The sequence below is a fragment of the Pimephales promelas genome, chromosome 23 (genome assembly GCF_988280905.1).
Source record: "Pimephales promelas chromosome 23, fPimPro1.hap1.1, whole genome shotgun sequence".
NCBI lineage: Eukaryota > Metazoa > Chordata > Actinopteri > Cypriniformes > Leuciscidae > Pimephales > Pimephales promelas.
In genome coordinates, this window is record NC_142791.1 from 1,465,001 (window position 1) to 1,479,353 (window position 14,353).

A 14,353-nucleotide genomic window follows, 5' to 3' on the forward strand; every position below is an offset into this window, starting at 1 on the left:
TGATTTAGTCTAGCCCCACCTCTGTGGACCAAATGGGTGGAGTTATGTTTAGTGATGGGGTTATTATGGGTAGGGTTGAACCATCTAGCTCCACCCATTACGTCCAGCGATTGGGTGCTGGATGTCAAGCTCCACCCATTGGCTCTGCAAGGAGCAGCCTCTCTGGAAAGATTTCTCTGCTGTTTTCTTTGTTTATATGCGTTTATCTCCCTCTATGCAGATCTCTTGTGTGCAGATGCTTAACTATATTATATTCCGATGCTTCATTACCAATATATTTCATTTATATTTTATATCTCAGAATTGTGCTAGCAGTGTTCACTTTCTAAAGTCACAAACATAACAGACTGAAACACTGAACTGAATCACAATCCATCACGGGACGTCTACATTACTCGCAGCGTTTGTGTGTGTGTTCTGACTCTCTCGCTCTCGACCGCAGGTGAAGACGGAGGAGCAGCTCGCTGCAGAGAAGGCCTGGTACAACACTGAGAAAGTCTGGCTTGTCCATAAAGATGGCTTCTCTTTGGGTTAGTGAAGTCATAGTGTTCACTCCTATTATGATCTGAATCCTCAACTGTCCAGTAACAAATGCTCATGTTGTGTGTATAGCTACACAACTCAAGACAGACATGGACTCTCTCCCAGAGGGGAAAGTGAAGATCAGACTGGAGCATGATGGGACATTACTGGAAGTGGACGAGGATGATGTGGAGAAGGTGGGTCTATCTATCTATCTATCTATCTATCTATCTATCTATCTGTCTGTCTGTCTGTCTGTCTGTCTGTCTGTCTGTCTGTTTATCTCTGTCTTACTGTCTATCTACCTATCTCTCTATCTGTCTGTCTATCTATCTACCTATCTCTCTATCTCTCTATCTGTCTGTTTGTCTATCTATCTATCTATCTATCTGTCTGTCTGTCTATCTATCTGTCTATCTATCTGTCTATCTGTCTATCTATCTGTCTCTCATCAGGCGAATCCTCTGTCATATGATCGAGTGGAGGATCTCTCGTCTCTTCTGTACCTCAATGAGTCCAGCATCCTCCACACCTTGCGTCAGCGCTATGGTGGAAACCTCATCCACAGCTATGCTGGGTCAAATCTGCTGGTGATCAATCCTCTCAGCACCCCCGCCATGTACTCAGAGAAGGTACGAACTCCACAAAAAGCCATAGTCCCCTCAGAGTTATGTTCAAAAGAGATGGAGTGACATGATCTCTCTATATCAGGTGATGCAGATGTTTAAGGGCTGCCGGCGGGAGGAAACAGCCCCTCACATCTTCGCTGTCGCTCAGTCGGCATATCATCAGCTGCTGACGACACGTCAGGATCAGACCATCGCACTGCTGGGCAGGAGCGGCAGCGGGAAGACCACCAGCTGCCAGCATCTGCTGCAGTACCTGGTCACCATCGCAGCCGGCAGTGGAAAGGTGTACTCGGGTGAGGAACGAAATGAGGACCTCAAAGACCTCAAATATGAAGCAGCATGGACAGCTTTTTTTCTGTTTGTGCTTCTTGTTCTTTAAAGCGTTAAACTTTGGAAGCTTGTTTCCGCCACAGAATACAAATGTTTATTTTAAAAAAATATATTTTTTTTTTAGTTGTAGTAATTTTTGTACTTTAATTAAAGGTGCATTGCGCAACATTTCATGTTAAAAATACCCGGTTTCTAACGATTGCCTGATGGGCTGAATGAGCCTTCTCTGATCACTGCGATCGCCTCTATAATCCTGTACAGTGACATAAATAAGAGGGATTCGGGACGGATTTGAGATGTCATGCGCGTTCGTGTTCACGCTAACATGTCGATGTCTGGCCGAGTTTGTGTATTCGCCGCCATTCTCCGTATCAGCGAAGACAACTCGAGCGACACAACTTTAGTCAACTTTCCACAAAAGTAGAAGATGGATTCAAAGAGATCATTCCAAACCCAGACGAAGAAAAAAAAACTTTCGGAATAAGACGAGAGTCGACATCGGGAAGCTTTCGACAAATTTAGAGATCTCCGGTCGGCTTTACAGCTCAAACGAGATCAAAGTAATAACTTATATTGTTCATGAACGTTTTTCCATAATAATATAATCATACGTGGATACAGTGAGCACATAAAACAGTTCAACATAAAAAAAACTGAAGTTTTCTACTACCCCGTTTTCCCCTCTCAGACACACACAAGTGTGTAATTTACTCAAACGCCTTTCCTTTCATATATTTAAAATGACTTGCAGATTTATAACTTTCTGAAGACATTATGACGGTACACTCTTAGAAGAAATAGTTCTATTTAGAACCAGAAATGGTTCCATCCCCCGCTTCATATATGGAACTCCAAAATGGTTCTATATAGAACCAATTTTTTTGGGTAAAAGGTTCTATTGGCCAAGTATGGAACCCCAGGGTTCTATATAGAACCCAGAGGAACCCTTTTTTAAGAGTGTATAGAACCTTTTAGGGGTTCCAAATACGTAGCGCTGAGGTTTTATATAGAACCTTTTCTTCTAAGAGTGAAAAAAGATTTGATGCTCCTTTGGTTATGAACAGCTCGCGTGTGTGTGTCCATGAGCGTGCACACCTGGTTGCAGTTTCGCTTGACGCCAGAGGGGGCGTAGTTCTGCAAAAACTCAGAGACTTGCGCAATGCACGGCTCAATTGTTGCGCCACTCCTGTTCAACATGTATATGCTCCAAATGAGCCAAATAATAACGCATCTCTTACCACAGCTATGCAGACGACACACAGCTCTATTAGCCCTATCGACTAACGACTACAACCCTGTGCCAATGCATTGATGAAATTAACAGTTGGATGTGCCAACTTTCTTCAGTTAAACAAAGACAAAACTGAAGTCTTTGCGTTTGGAAACAAAGATGAAGTTCTCAAGGTGAATGCTAGGGGTCTAACAACTGTGTCTCTAGAGTCCGAACTAAATCAGCATACGATCATCTGACAAAATATTGCAAGAATTAGATGCTATGTTTCCAGTCAAGGCATGCTTTCATCACCAGCATTATTGTTATGGACTCCTCACTGGCCTTCCTAAAAACACCAGTCGCAGCTCATACCAGTCGCTGTTATAGAGGGAAATTAATCCAGATAAATTCTATGGTTTTTATGGAGCATCATGAACTGTTCGCTCCCCACAGCTGAGAAATGGCAGGCGGTCTATTCGGTTCTCGAGGCGTTTGGAAACTGCAGTACAGCTATGAATGGGAACGCCAGTCGCTTCTCACACATCGTCTCTCTCGACTTCGACCAGGCAGGACAGGTGGCCTCTGCATCCGTCCAGGTAGGCTACAGCGAGGGCGATTATTCATCATTTCACTGGGGGATTTATCTTTGATTTGCTCTGCTGGATGTCTCCCATACAGACCATGTTGCTGGAAAAGTTCAGAGTGACCAGGCGACCAGAAGCAGAATCCAGCTTCAATGTGTTTTACTATCTGATGGCCGGAGCAGATGCATCTCTAAAGTGAGTGAGATACTATTATAAAAATATTTTGGTGTGTTTTAGCGTACCTCAAGGGCATCCAAGATGTAGGTGTCTTTGTTTCCACAGTATTTTGATGTTTTTAACTCAAACCGTTGTCTATCAGTCATATAATGGAGGTCTATGGTCACCACCTCAAAGAGCATGCACAGAGAAGTCCAAATTAAACATGATTTAATGACTCGTAAATGTAAGAACACATTGATGGCCTAAGACACGAAATGAGCGGTTTGTGTGAGAAAACGAACAGTATTTATATCGTTTTTACCCAACACCACTTGGACGTGGCTGTGGTTACAAGAGGTAAAACGATATAAATACTGTTCGTTTTCTCACACAAACCGCTCATTTCGTGTCTTAGGCCATCAATGTGTACTTACATTTACGAGTCATTAAATCATGTTTAATTTGGACTTCTCTGTGCATGCTCTTTGAGGTGGTGACCATAGACCTCCATTATATGACTGACAGACAAGGACGGTTTGACCTAAAAATATCAAAATTGAAACTACTGTAGTGGAAACAAAGACACCTACATCTTGGATGCCCTTGAGGTAAGATAAAACATACCAAAAATTTATTTCAAAGTGAACTATCCCTTTAAAGTCGATCGTCATGCCTTTCAGGACTGAACTTCATTTCAATCACTTTGCTGAAAACAACACGTTTGGGCTCCTCCCTCACTCGAAGGTAAGAAATGCCACACATAAGGCAGAGCTAGACACACATTTGATCTCTTTTATCTGCACACATTGTATCGTCTCATCTTTTCTGTAGCCCGAGGACAAGCAGAAAGCCACTCAGCAGTTCACTAAGCTGCAGGCTGCCATGAAAGTCCTGGGCATCTCTGCTGAAGAACAAAAAACTGTGTGGCTCATTTTAGGGGCCATATACCATCTCGGTGCCGCTGGGGCCACCAAAGGTAAAGCTACCAGCTTCTCCAGTGTCTATACCACACTAATATCTGAGTAAATAATAAAAAAAAATTGATGGTTTAATTTAAAAAAAATTTAAGTTCATTGAACTGGAAAAAGTGAGTTAATACAATGAAGGAGAATGATTTAATCATCAGAAATTCAAAATTATATGTTATCTGAACTACATAAATTATTTAAGTTGATTTGACAAAAGAAAAAATGTTGTGATTACTACACTGAAAAAAAAGATTGTTGGTTTAACTTAAAAAAGTAAGTAACCTGGGTTGCCTTAAAATTTTAAGTTGATTGAACTGGAAAAAGTGAGTTAATACAAAGAAGGAGATTAAATTTAATCATCAAAAAACTCAAAATAATAAGTTATCTCAACTAAGTAATTTATTATAAAGTTGATTTGACTAAAGAAAATATGTTGCGATAATAAATCTTGAAAATATTTTTTACAGTGTGAGTGTACTTTAACATCTGTCCACTAAGAGTCAGTAGAGTCTTTTCACTTCTCAGTCACATGTGTAGCTATGCGTGTCGCTTGATGTCTAAAAGTTACCACCAGTGTTTAATACGCTTTCATTTGTTTGTGTTTTATTCGTTGTAATCATGTGTTTTTGTGTTGCATATTGATGTTGCATGCTGCCCCCATCATAACACAGAAACAGATGCAGGTAAATGCAAGTCTCTCCCTGTTTCTGTTTTAGACTGAAGGCAGGTGGTTTTATTATTTTTTTATTTAATTTATTTAGCTGTGGCCATATGTGTGCTCGTGTCTGCTCTCTGATGTCCAACGCCAGAATGATGTTTGTTCTCTTTGATCATCAATCCAGGAGATGAAAGTTTCTCCTTGTTCTCTGGACGTTTGACCAAAGAGCTTTCACAGTAGTTTCACATAATGTGACGGATGTTTTGTGGTAACACTGTTTTTCTTTCTGACCCTTTAGCGGGCCGAAAGCAGTTTGCCAGACACGAGTGGGCACAAAAAGCGGCGTATCTCCTGGGCTGCACGCTGGAAGAGTTGTCGTCCGCCATCTTTAAACAGCAGGGAAAGAGCACCCTGCCCCGCTCCGTCAGCGTCCGGCAGACCACGGATGATACGGACAGCTCGGGTATCTTCTGTTTGTTAATATTCTTAACCCTAAAACTGTATTCTGGACAAATGTGGGAAAAAAAGTTTTGATTTATTTTTAAAAAATACTTCCCTTGATCTGAGCGGTACAAGACTTGGCTACTTTTCCTAAGTTTGCCTCCTGAACACACACAGTCCTTAATCTTGTATTTGGGTCAAAAATGGGCACCCATAGAAATGAATGGGAAAAACTGTAATTTAGAGCATTCTAAAATAAGCCAAAATAAGACACCAGGTGACGGCAAAGTCACTTCATCTTTAGGTTTTAGCTCTAAGAACTTATTGGAATGATATTTTAATGTAGTTAAAAAAATGTAAAAAATAAAACATAAAAATAAGCATAATTTACAAAGAAAATATGGTACTTTTTGAAGTAAATAAATTCAAAAATACCCCCAAAATAAAAAAAACCCACCATAAATGGATAGACAAAACTTTATCGAAGACAGTGATATAACATTTATAATAAATAAAAATTAGGATCACACCTGAGTCCTCTGTGCCCACATTTGTCAACAATTACAGGATTAAGGGCTATAAAGTGAATACGGTTTGAGGATTAAATATGTCATAAATGATAACCTATTTTATGTTTAACCCTCATCCTTCCCTTGGGTGATTTTGACCCGAAACTCATTTAAAAATTGACTAGGTCACACTTGAACCACGAATACACACAAAGAATTTGAACAAGTTTTGTGGTTGAAAGACATCCTTCACTCGCGGGTAGGCTTCAGTACACATAGAAAAACCTAAAAAATGCTCAAAATTCTAACTTATATTGCTAAAACCTTACCCAGAAAAATATTTTATAATGTTTACATTTGTATCTGAATGCATACTGAAGAGAAACTGACTTACGGACCCACTGGAACAGCTCATTTGCTCTAAATATAAGACCATCTATTGGCAAGAGTCATGAAATATCATGTTATATTATTTTTTTTACACAAGAGCTCGGGAAAGACACCCAATGTAAGATATTTTGAGCTGAATTAAAAGGGTTATGCATGAAATTGTGAGTTTTCTTTCATTCAAGTTTCAACGAATGTGCTTAAATATATTTATTTATTATTTATTTATCAAATCTAGTAATTTAAAGGTAAATAAAATAAAAAATAACAAAATCTCCCCAAAAATTTGCATTAAAAAATAGAAAAATATTATCAAAATGAAATAAGCTTTCTGGAAAAAATAAAATAAAATAATGATGATGACGCTCGAGTCATTGAGTTACAAAGTGCGAGGGAAGGATGAGGGTTAAAAGAGTTTTGGTGTGTGTTTCAGTGTCTAAAGCAACAGCAGCTGAGTGTTTGGAGTCCATGGCGTCTGGTTTATACTCTGAGCTTTTCACGCTCATCGTCTCTCTTATTAACAGGTAATCAGTGATTAGCTAGCGCAGTATGAACTTATTTAGCAGAGTAAGAGATGCATTCAGACGTGTGTTTCTCCTTGCAGAGCACTGAAGTCCAGTCAGCACTCTCTGTGTTCTCTGCTGATTGTGGACACTCCAGGGTTCCAGAACCCTCGTCAGGTGAAGAACCAGCGCGGCGCCACCTTTGAGGAGCTCTGCCATAATTACGCTCAGGAACGTCTACAGATGCTTTTTCAGGAGCGGACATTCGTAAGGGAACTGGAGCGTTACAAAGAGGTGCGGAAAAATGACTAGTCAAAATCTCGCGACACTCGACTTCTTATAAAAGCTCTACATTTATATGGCTGTACATTATTATTATTATTTGCCATTTGCCTGTATTAGATGGGTCAGTGGAGCAACGCACTACTACTCTGACAGTTTAGTAAAATAATTATGAAAAATAATGCAATAAAATGTTGAGTGCCTTTTTGAAAACTTTAAACTACTACCGGTATTAACGTGAGATAGCTTAAAAACAAACAATTAATCACAATCGATTAACAAGTCTATCTCAGATACACAACTGTTCAAAGTTTGGGTCAGTAAGATATTTTAATGTTTTTTTATGCACAACAGGACTTCATTTATTTGATCTAAAATACAGAAAAAAACTGTACAATTGTGAAATATTTTTTAGAATTTAAAATAGCTGTTTTTAGCTATTTTTATATATGTTAAAATGTAATTTATTCCTGTGATCAAAGCTGAATTGTCAGCATCATTACTCCAGTCTTCAGTGTCACATGATCCTTCAGAAATCATTCTAATATGATGATTTGTGCTCAAAAAACTAATTATTATCAATGTTGAAAACAGCTGTGCTGCGTAATATTTTTGTTGAATAATTTTTATTCATTGTAAATGTCTTTACTGCCACCTTTGAATGTATCCTTGAATGAACTCCAAACTTTTGAACACAAGTGTATATTTATTTCTCAGGCCACTTTTTGTAATTTCTATTCAAAGTTTTATTCATCTTCCATCTCGTCTTATTATTTTAATTTTTCCCCACAAACATTGGCATGTGCAATTATTTGCAGTTGATTAAAGTCATTTAATTGAAGCAAAGCATTATGAGACAAGGTCCATCCAAACAAATGAACTGTGTCTGTGTTTCCAAAGGAAAACATTGAGATCTCTCTGGATGACCTGGAGCCCAGCCCTTCTCGCTCATTGGCTGTGATTGATCAGTCCTCCAGTCAAGCCCTGGTGAGACACACTTCCTGAACGAATCAACGGCTATGGCCAATAATTCAGCTAATGTTTAAAGTTTGTGTGAAAAAAACCTCTCTAGATAATAATTATTTAATGTAACTCCCATCTCTGCATTTGTGTTTAATCAAAAACACTTAGATGTTGAAGATTGAAACTGGAAATGTTAAATCTTATTTTAAAAGGCACTGTTAGGCCAGTCAGTTTATAAGTACCAGTCAAGAAGAGCTCAGTGTGAGAGATCTGAAGGGAAAGTGTGTGTATGATTTCTACGATTGTGGTTATTTGACTGTGTGTGTTTCAGGTACGTACTCTGTCCCGTACGGATGAGGCCAGAGGTCTGTTTTGGCTGATGGAGGAGGAGGTTTTACAGCCGGGAGGGTCCGAGGAAACGCTCCTGCAACGACTCTTCAGTTACTACGGCCCTGCGGAGGGAGAGAGCGCAGGTCACACACACAAACATGGGCTATTATTTCATCCACAACCGCGTCACAAAACTCATCATCCATCCGCCATCCATCTATCCGCACCAACGTTTTTGACCGATTTTCAAAACCACACCCGCCTGCCATCCACTGATTGGGCGATATAAGGCGCTGCTGATGACAGCCGCGACACCTAAAATTTGAAATTTGAAACAAAATTGTCCGAAATTAATAATAAATGTGTCTAAATGTATCCAAATATGTTATAGAATTACCATTTTGGAGTCTGATAGTGCCAGAAATGAAATCAGCATTCTCTAAAATCTCCAAAACCACTCACATATTGTATAAATTGGCCATAGAGTGCAAAATACCTGGTCAAAATGGATGATTAAGCTAATATTGCTAATTATGAAAATTGCTCAACATATGCAAATTAACATCCGACAGTTTCTGAAAAAAAAACTTTTTTTTAATTTTTTTATTGAATCTTATATCAAACATACAACAAGGCACATCACAACCGTCTTCAGACAATCTTACAACATGAATTGAACATGGAGTACAACATTGTAAAATAAAAATAAAAAATAGCAATATTAAAAAATAACTAAATAATAATAAAACAAAATAAATAAATAAAAAAGAAAGCAACCAAGAGACTCAGCAGTAGACACTAGGAAATAAGTTTGCATAAGTATTCATGAAAAATTAGGGCTTTTTTTGTTTTACAGCATTTCAGGGATTGCGATGAGACCCGTTTTCCGGTTTGGTCACGTGACGCACGGCATAAAGTCTATTCAAATCTATTTGTATTGCGCTTTTCATAATACAAAGCACGCAGCTTTACAGAAAGTGCATTTCAGAAATGTACATAGAAAAATAAGTAACGCTTCCTTTTACAGTACAGTACTTACAGTGTACTTACCTAGAAATATAAGGTAAGTACATGGAACAGGGGTAGGTTCAGGGTTAGTACTAGTTATTACCCATTAATTGTAGTTACTAAAATAAGTATATAGTATTTACATGGGTAACTGGACTGTAAAAGGAAGCATTACCGAAAAATAAAGTTAGTTATTAAATAAATAAATAAAAATAAATAAATAGCCTAAATTAAACGCACTTTGGCAAACCGGACCTTATCGGAGATAGGCTACTGTACAATATTTCTATTGTAGCCTAATAGAAAACGCATTTTGGCACATCATTTCAACATGCTGCTTTTGTATGGGGCGCCGTTTGTAAAGTTTTTTGGGATGCAGGTATAGTCAAAAAACAATATTTAACCATGCATACATATATTTTTCATTCGATTGGTTCATCTGCCCAAATTTAATTCAATTTTTTTTTTCGTCACGTCATCCGCCTGATCCGCGGTTTATCTGCGGCTGTAACCGCCAACCGCGCATCTCTATCACACACTTACATTCTGCCCTGGACCAATTTCTGTATTGTTTTTCTGCAGGTCGCACAGTGCTGCTTAAAAGTGAAAATGCACATCACTTCCTGCTCGGCCACAGTTACGGGACAGATTGGGTGGAATATGACACTCGTGGTTGGCTGAACCTCGCCAGGCAGAACCCCAGCCCCCAAAATGCTGCCAATCTGCTGCAGAACTCCCAGAAGTAAGACCGGCCTTTAACCACATGCACTTGTCACTTTAGTAAATGGGCTATATGCACGCATAAGTTCCGCATTTGACGCAAGGACGCTCGTCCAGGAGATTAAAGCGGAGGAAAACGGGATTATGGCCGCGAGTCTTCAAAATTTACTGTCCTCCCGTCTTTGAAACGAAACGTACGTACGTTTATATATAGTTATGTTTATTTAATATAATTTTAAAAAGAAGCATAAACACAACGAGGGGTGTCTGTTTTATCTGTTTTTGTGACTAACGTTTCTTTAGTATAACCATGGAGTATAAAATTCAATATAAATTCTCGGTATTGCATTGGACTCTACGATCGGCGGAAGTTATCGAGCATCCTTACATCTTCATCGGAAATACCGCCGTGCATAGAGCCCATTAGTCAAAAAACATATTACACTGTTTAAAGTGTACCTATTATGCTTTTTTATATTTGATATAAATAATAATCCTTTATGTAAGCAATAAGGTACGAGAGGCTGTGCTGTATCGTGAATAAGTGACGGCTGAAGGGCGTTGTTAGGCACGACACGAAGCGGAGTAACCCCTCCAGCCGTTACTTATTCACCATACAGCACTTGCCTCGAGTACCTTATTTCTTTTAGAAAACGGTTGCCAACTTGCCATACAATATTAAAGTAAAAAACAATGTATTAGTGCAACTTTCTTGAAGTAAAATCACTAAAAGCCTTCCTTCCGCTAGAAAAAATAGTCCCTGAGCGTGAACAGCAACAACATCAATAAAACCGTTGGGTGCAGCGGTCATCGGCGTGTTTTATCGTGAATAAAGCACAGCTCTTGACCAATCAGAATGAAGGATTCGAACTGAACGTTTTATAATGTGTAATATAGTTATTTGTCCATGTAAACAGTCTGCAACAGACAAGACAAAAAAAAGTCCACAACAGAGACTCCACGACCTTGTTGGAGTTTTCCTTTCAGATGTAAAATTTATAGGAGGAGAGTGTTTAAATTAATCATGGAAGGTGATTTAATTAGGTTTGCTCTAGTCAATTTACTGGTATCTGGGCCATTATTTATTTTACACAAAAAATGTGGAAATGGTCCTTATGGAAATGATCCGACTGCGTTTGTGTTCTTTAATTTGTGCGTCGTCTCGTCAGTAGATGAAGCGCAGAGCTTTCCACTCCCATCAGCGCTTTTTGCACTCTCGCACAAATTTGCGCTGTTTAGTAATGTAAACTTGTTCTAGTAGACCTCCTAAACAAAATGATGAACCTGTAAATGAGGATAAAAGGGGCGTTTTTAATCCTCCAGAAAGAGCATCAGCGGGATGTTTGTGGGCCGCTCCAGCAGTGCTGGGGTTCTGACGGGCTCCATCGCTGGACTGGAGGGCGTCTCTCAGCTCGCCCTGCGCCGGGCCACCGGCATGAGGAAGACCTTCACCACAGGCATGGCAGCGGTCAAGAAGAAATCGCTCTGCCTTCAGATTAAACTCCAAGTGGTGAGTTTTCAAGAGGATCCTACACTGAATAGTAGTTGTTGGATTGGATGTTTCTCCTAAAAACGTTGTGGAATTGCTAAAATTCCCCATTAAAGGAGTAGTACACTTTTTAAAAAACTTTTGCTGATAATTTACTCACCCCCATGTCATCCAAGATGTCCATGTCTTTCTTTCTTCAGTCGAAAAGAAAGTAAGTTTTTTGATGAAAACATTCCAGGATTTTTCTCAATATAATGGACTTACATGGGAACCAAACGGTCGAAAAGGCGGTTTCAGTGCAAACTGTTCAAAGGGCTTTAAACGATTCCAGATGATGAATAAGGGTCTCATTTAATAAAAAAAAAATAATAACAAAGTTTAAGTTTTATAAGCTCAAATGCTCGCCTTGCTCTGTTCTGTGATGCGCGTTCGTGACTCTTCATCAAAATGAACGAATCTTTTTCCGAATCAATTAGATCATTTCGTTCGTTGAATGAACCAAATGACACGAAAAAAGATTTGTTCATTTTGCTGAACAAGTTCGAACAGGAGAATCACGAATGTGCGTCGCAGAACAGAGCAAGGCGACCATTTGAGCTTATAAAACTTAAACTTTGTTATACTTTATTTAAATGAGCGATCGTTTCGCTTGATAAGACCCTTATTCATCGTCTAGAATCGTTTAAAGCCCTTTGAACAGTTTGCACTGAAACTCTCATTTGGACCTTGAACCGTTTGGTTCCCATTGAAGTCCATTATATGGAGAAAAATCCTGGAATGTTTTCATCAAAAACCTTCATTTCTTTTCGACTGAAGAAAGAAAGACATGGACATCTTGGGTGACATGGGGGAGAGTAAATTATCAGCAAAAGCTTTTTCAAAAGTGAAATAATCGGTTAATTGGAAGAAATGGCTGATACTACTCATTATGTTATCTCTTTCGTTCAGGATGCACTGTTGGACACCGTTCGCAGATCCAGGGTTCACTTTGTCCACTGTCTGTTACCCCGAGCAGAAGTTCTGAGGGCCGCAGGATCCCCCGAGGAGAGTTGCGACACTGGACTCATGCAAATGGACGTGGCTTTGCTCAGGGCGCAGATCCGTGGCTTCAAACTGCTGGACGGTTTGAGGATTTACAGACAAGGTGAGAAAAGAGATTGAAAGATCTAATCAAATGTGTTATTTCCTGCTGAATATCCGCTTGCTTTGTGCAGGTTACCCTGACCACATGGTCTTCTCTGAGTTCAGAAGACGCTTTGACATTTTGGCCCCTCACTTGACCAAGAAACTGGGCCGCAACTACATCGTGAAGGATGAGAAGCGAGTGAGTGGCTATTTAAGAAAATAATGAGCATGGAAAGAATAGTACAAAAGCTTTACAAAAGACCGAAATGAAGTTTTGGGCTCCTCTCGCTAGTGTTTCTTGAGTCTGAGACCGAAATGAACTCTGGGTAATCAGGGTTATTGTGACAGCTTAATCAAGAAACCCCAGCTGGGTCGCTGACTTGAATCAATACGCAGAGCAGACAGGAAAAATGTAGTAATTGCACTGGGCTTTAGTGCTTACTTAATGCCCAAATGTACTGTAATTATCAGCTAGAAAAATGTCTCCATCCAGGGGCCTCCTAATCTCTTTCTGGTCCTGTGATTAGCCGGGGGGAAGGAGAGTTTTATACAAAACCTTTGCACTGTGGCTCTGGGCATGTAAATGGCAGACAGGGTCCAAAATTAACATTCGCCAAATGCAAATACACATGGGCTTTGTAGAGTAAAAAAAAAATATTCATGAGTTGAATGGAAACTTCATTAGTAAATCCAGCATAATGCATATTTTAAAAATGACAATGTGAATCTCACTGATGCAAGTAACATGAATATTCAACTATTGAAACCTAGAAATCTACAAATAAAGTCGTACAATGAATTGCAATATACATACTTCAAATGGGATATAACATCAAATTGTCAAGAAATGATGTTGCAATTGTGTGATACAGTATAACACTGTATATTAAGAGAAACGCAATTGTGAGATTGTGAAATATAAAGTCAGACTGTGAGATTTAACGTTTTTTTTTTTTTTACTCTGAGGCAGAAATATGCATGTGTTCTTGGTACAAACCTGTGTTGTAAATAATTAAATTGTCAATGGGACTACATTTTTTTTGGTGCAAAATAAAGTTAATATGGAAGCTTGTTTCTGCCACTGAATAAAAAAAAATATTTTAAAAAATTGTGACTTTTTATCTCACAATTGCGAGATGTGAAGTCAGAATTCTGAGAAATAAAGTTGCAATTGCAAGAAAAAAAGACAGAATTGAGACTTTTTATATCACAATTGCGAGTTTACATCTCGCAATTCTGACTTTATAACGCATAATTGCGAGTTTATATCTCGAAATTCTGACATCTTTTCTCAGAATTGTGAGATGTAAACTGGTAATAGCGAGTTATCAGGCCAATTCTAAGGGAAAAAAGACTAACTTTTTTATCTCTGAATAGAATCTCACAATTCTCACTTTACAACACGCAATTTCGGCTTTATATCAGTCAATTCTGACTTTATATCTCGCAATTCTGACTTTATATCTTGCAATTCTGACTTCATATCTCGCAATTCTGACTTAATATCTCGCAATCCTGACTTTATATCTCGCA

General features: G+C 38.8%; 1 protein-coding gene across 3 annotated transcripts in view; it reads left to right on the plus strand.

Moving 5' to 3' along the window:
• Positions 1-14,353, plus strand: part of myo18aa (myosin XVIIIAa) — a 59,226-nt gene that overhangs the window by 20,163 nt on the left and 24,710 nt on the right. For all 3 annotated transcript variants that reach the window (XM_089126502.1, XM_089126503.1, XM_089126504.1), the window contains 17 exons: positions 443-530; positions 613-719; positions 978-1,154; positions 1,234-1,444; positions 3,148-3,290; positions 3,373-3,473; positions 4,118-4,181; positions 4,269-4,413; positions 5,362-5,526; positions 6,834-6,924; positions 7,005-7,197; positions 8,086-8,172; positions 8,480-8,621; positions 10,069-10,228; positions 11,530-11,716; positions 12,644-12,839; positions 12,910-13,019. In XM_089126502.1, the coding sequence (XP_088982628.1) occupies positions 443-530; positions 613-719; positions 978-1,154; positions 1,234-1,444; positions 3,148-3,290; positions 3,373-3,473; positions 4,118-4,181; positions 4,269-4,413; positions 5,362-5,526; positions 6,834-6,924; positions 7,005-7,197; positions 8,086-8,172; positions 8,480-8,621; positions 10,069-10,228; positions 11,530-11,716; positions 12,644-12,839; positions 12,910-13,019 (2,367 nt within the window). The remainder of the gene's footprint in view (positions 1-442; positions 531-612; positions 720-977; positions 1,155-1,233; positions 1,445-3,147; positions 3,291-3,372; positions 3,474-4,117; positions 4,182-4,268; positions 4,414-5,361; positions 5,527-6,833; positions 6,925-7,004; positions 7,198-8,085; positions 8,173-8,479; positions 8,622-10,068; positions 10,229-11,529; positions 11,717-12,643; positions 12,840-12,909; positions 13,020-14,353) is intronic.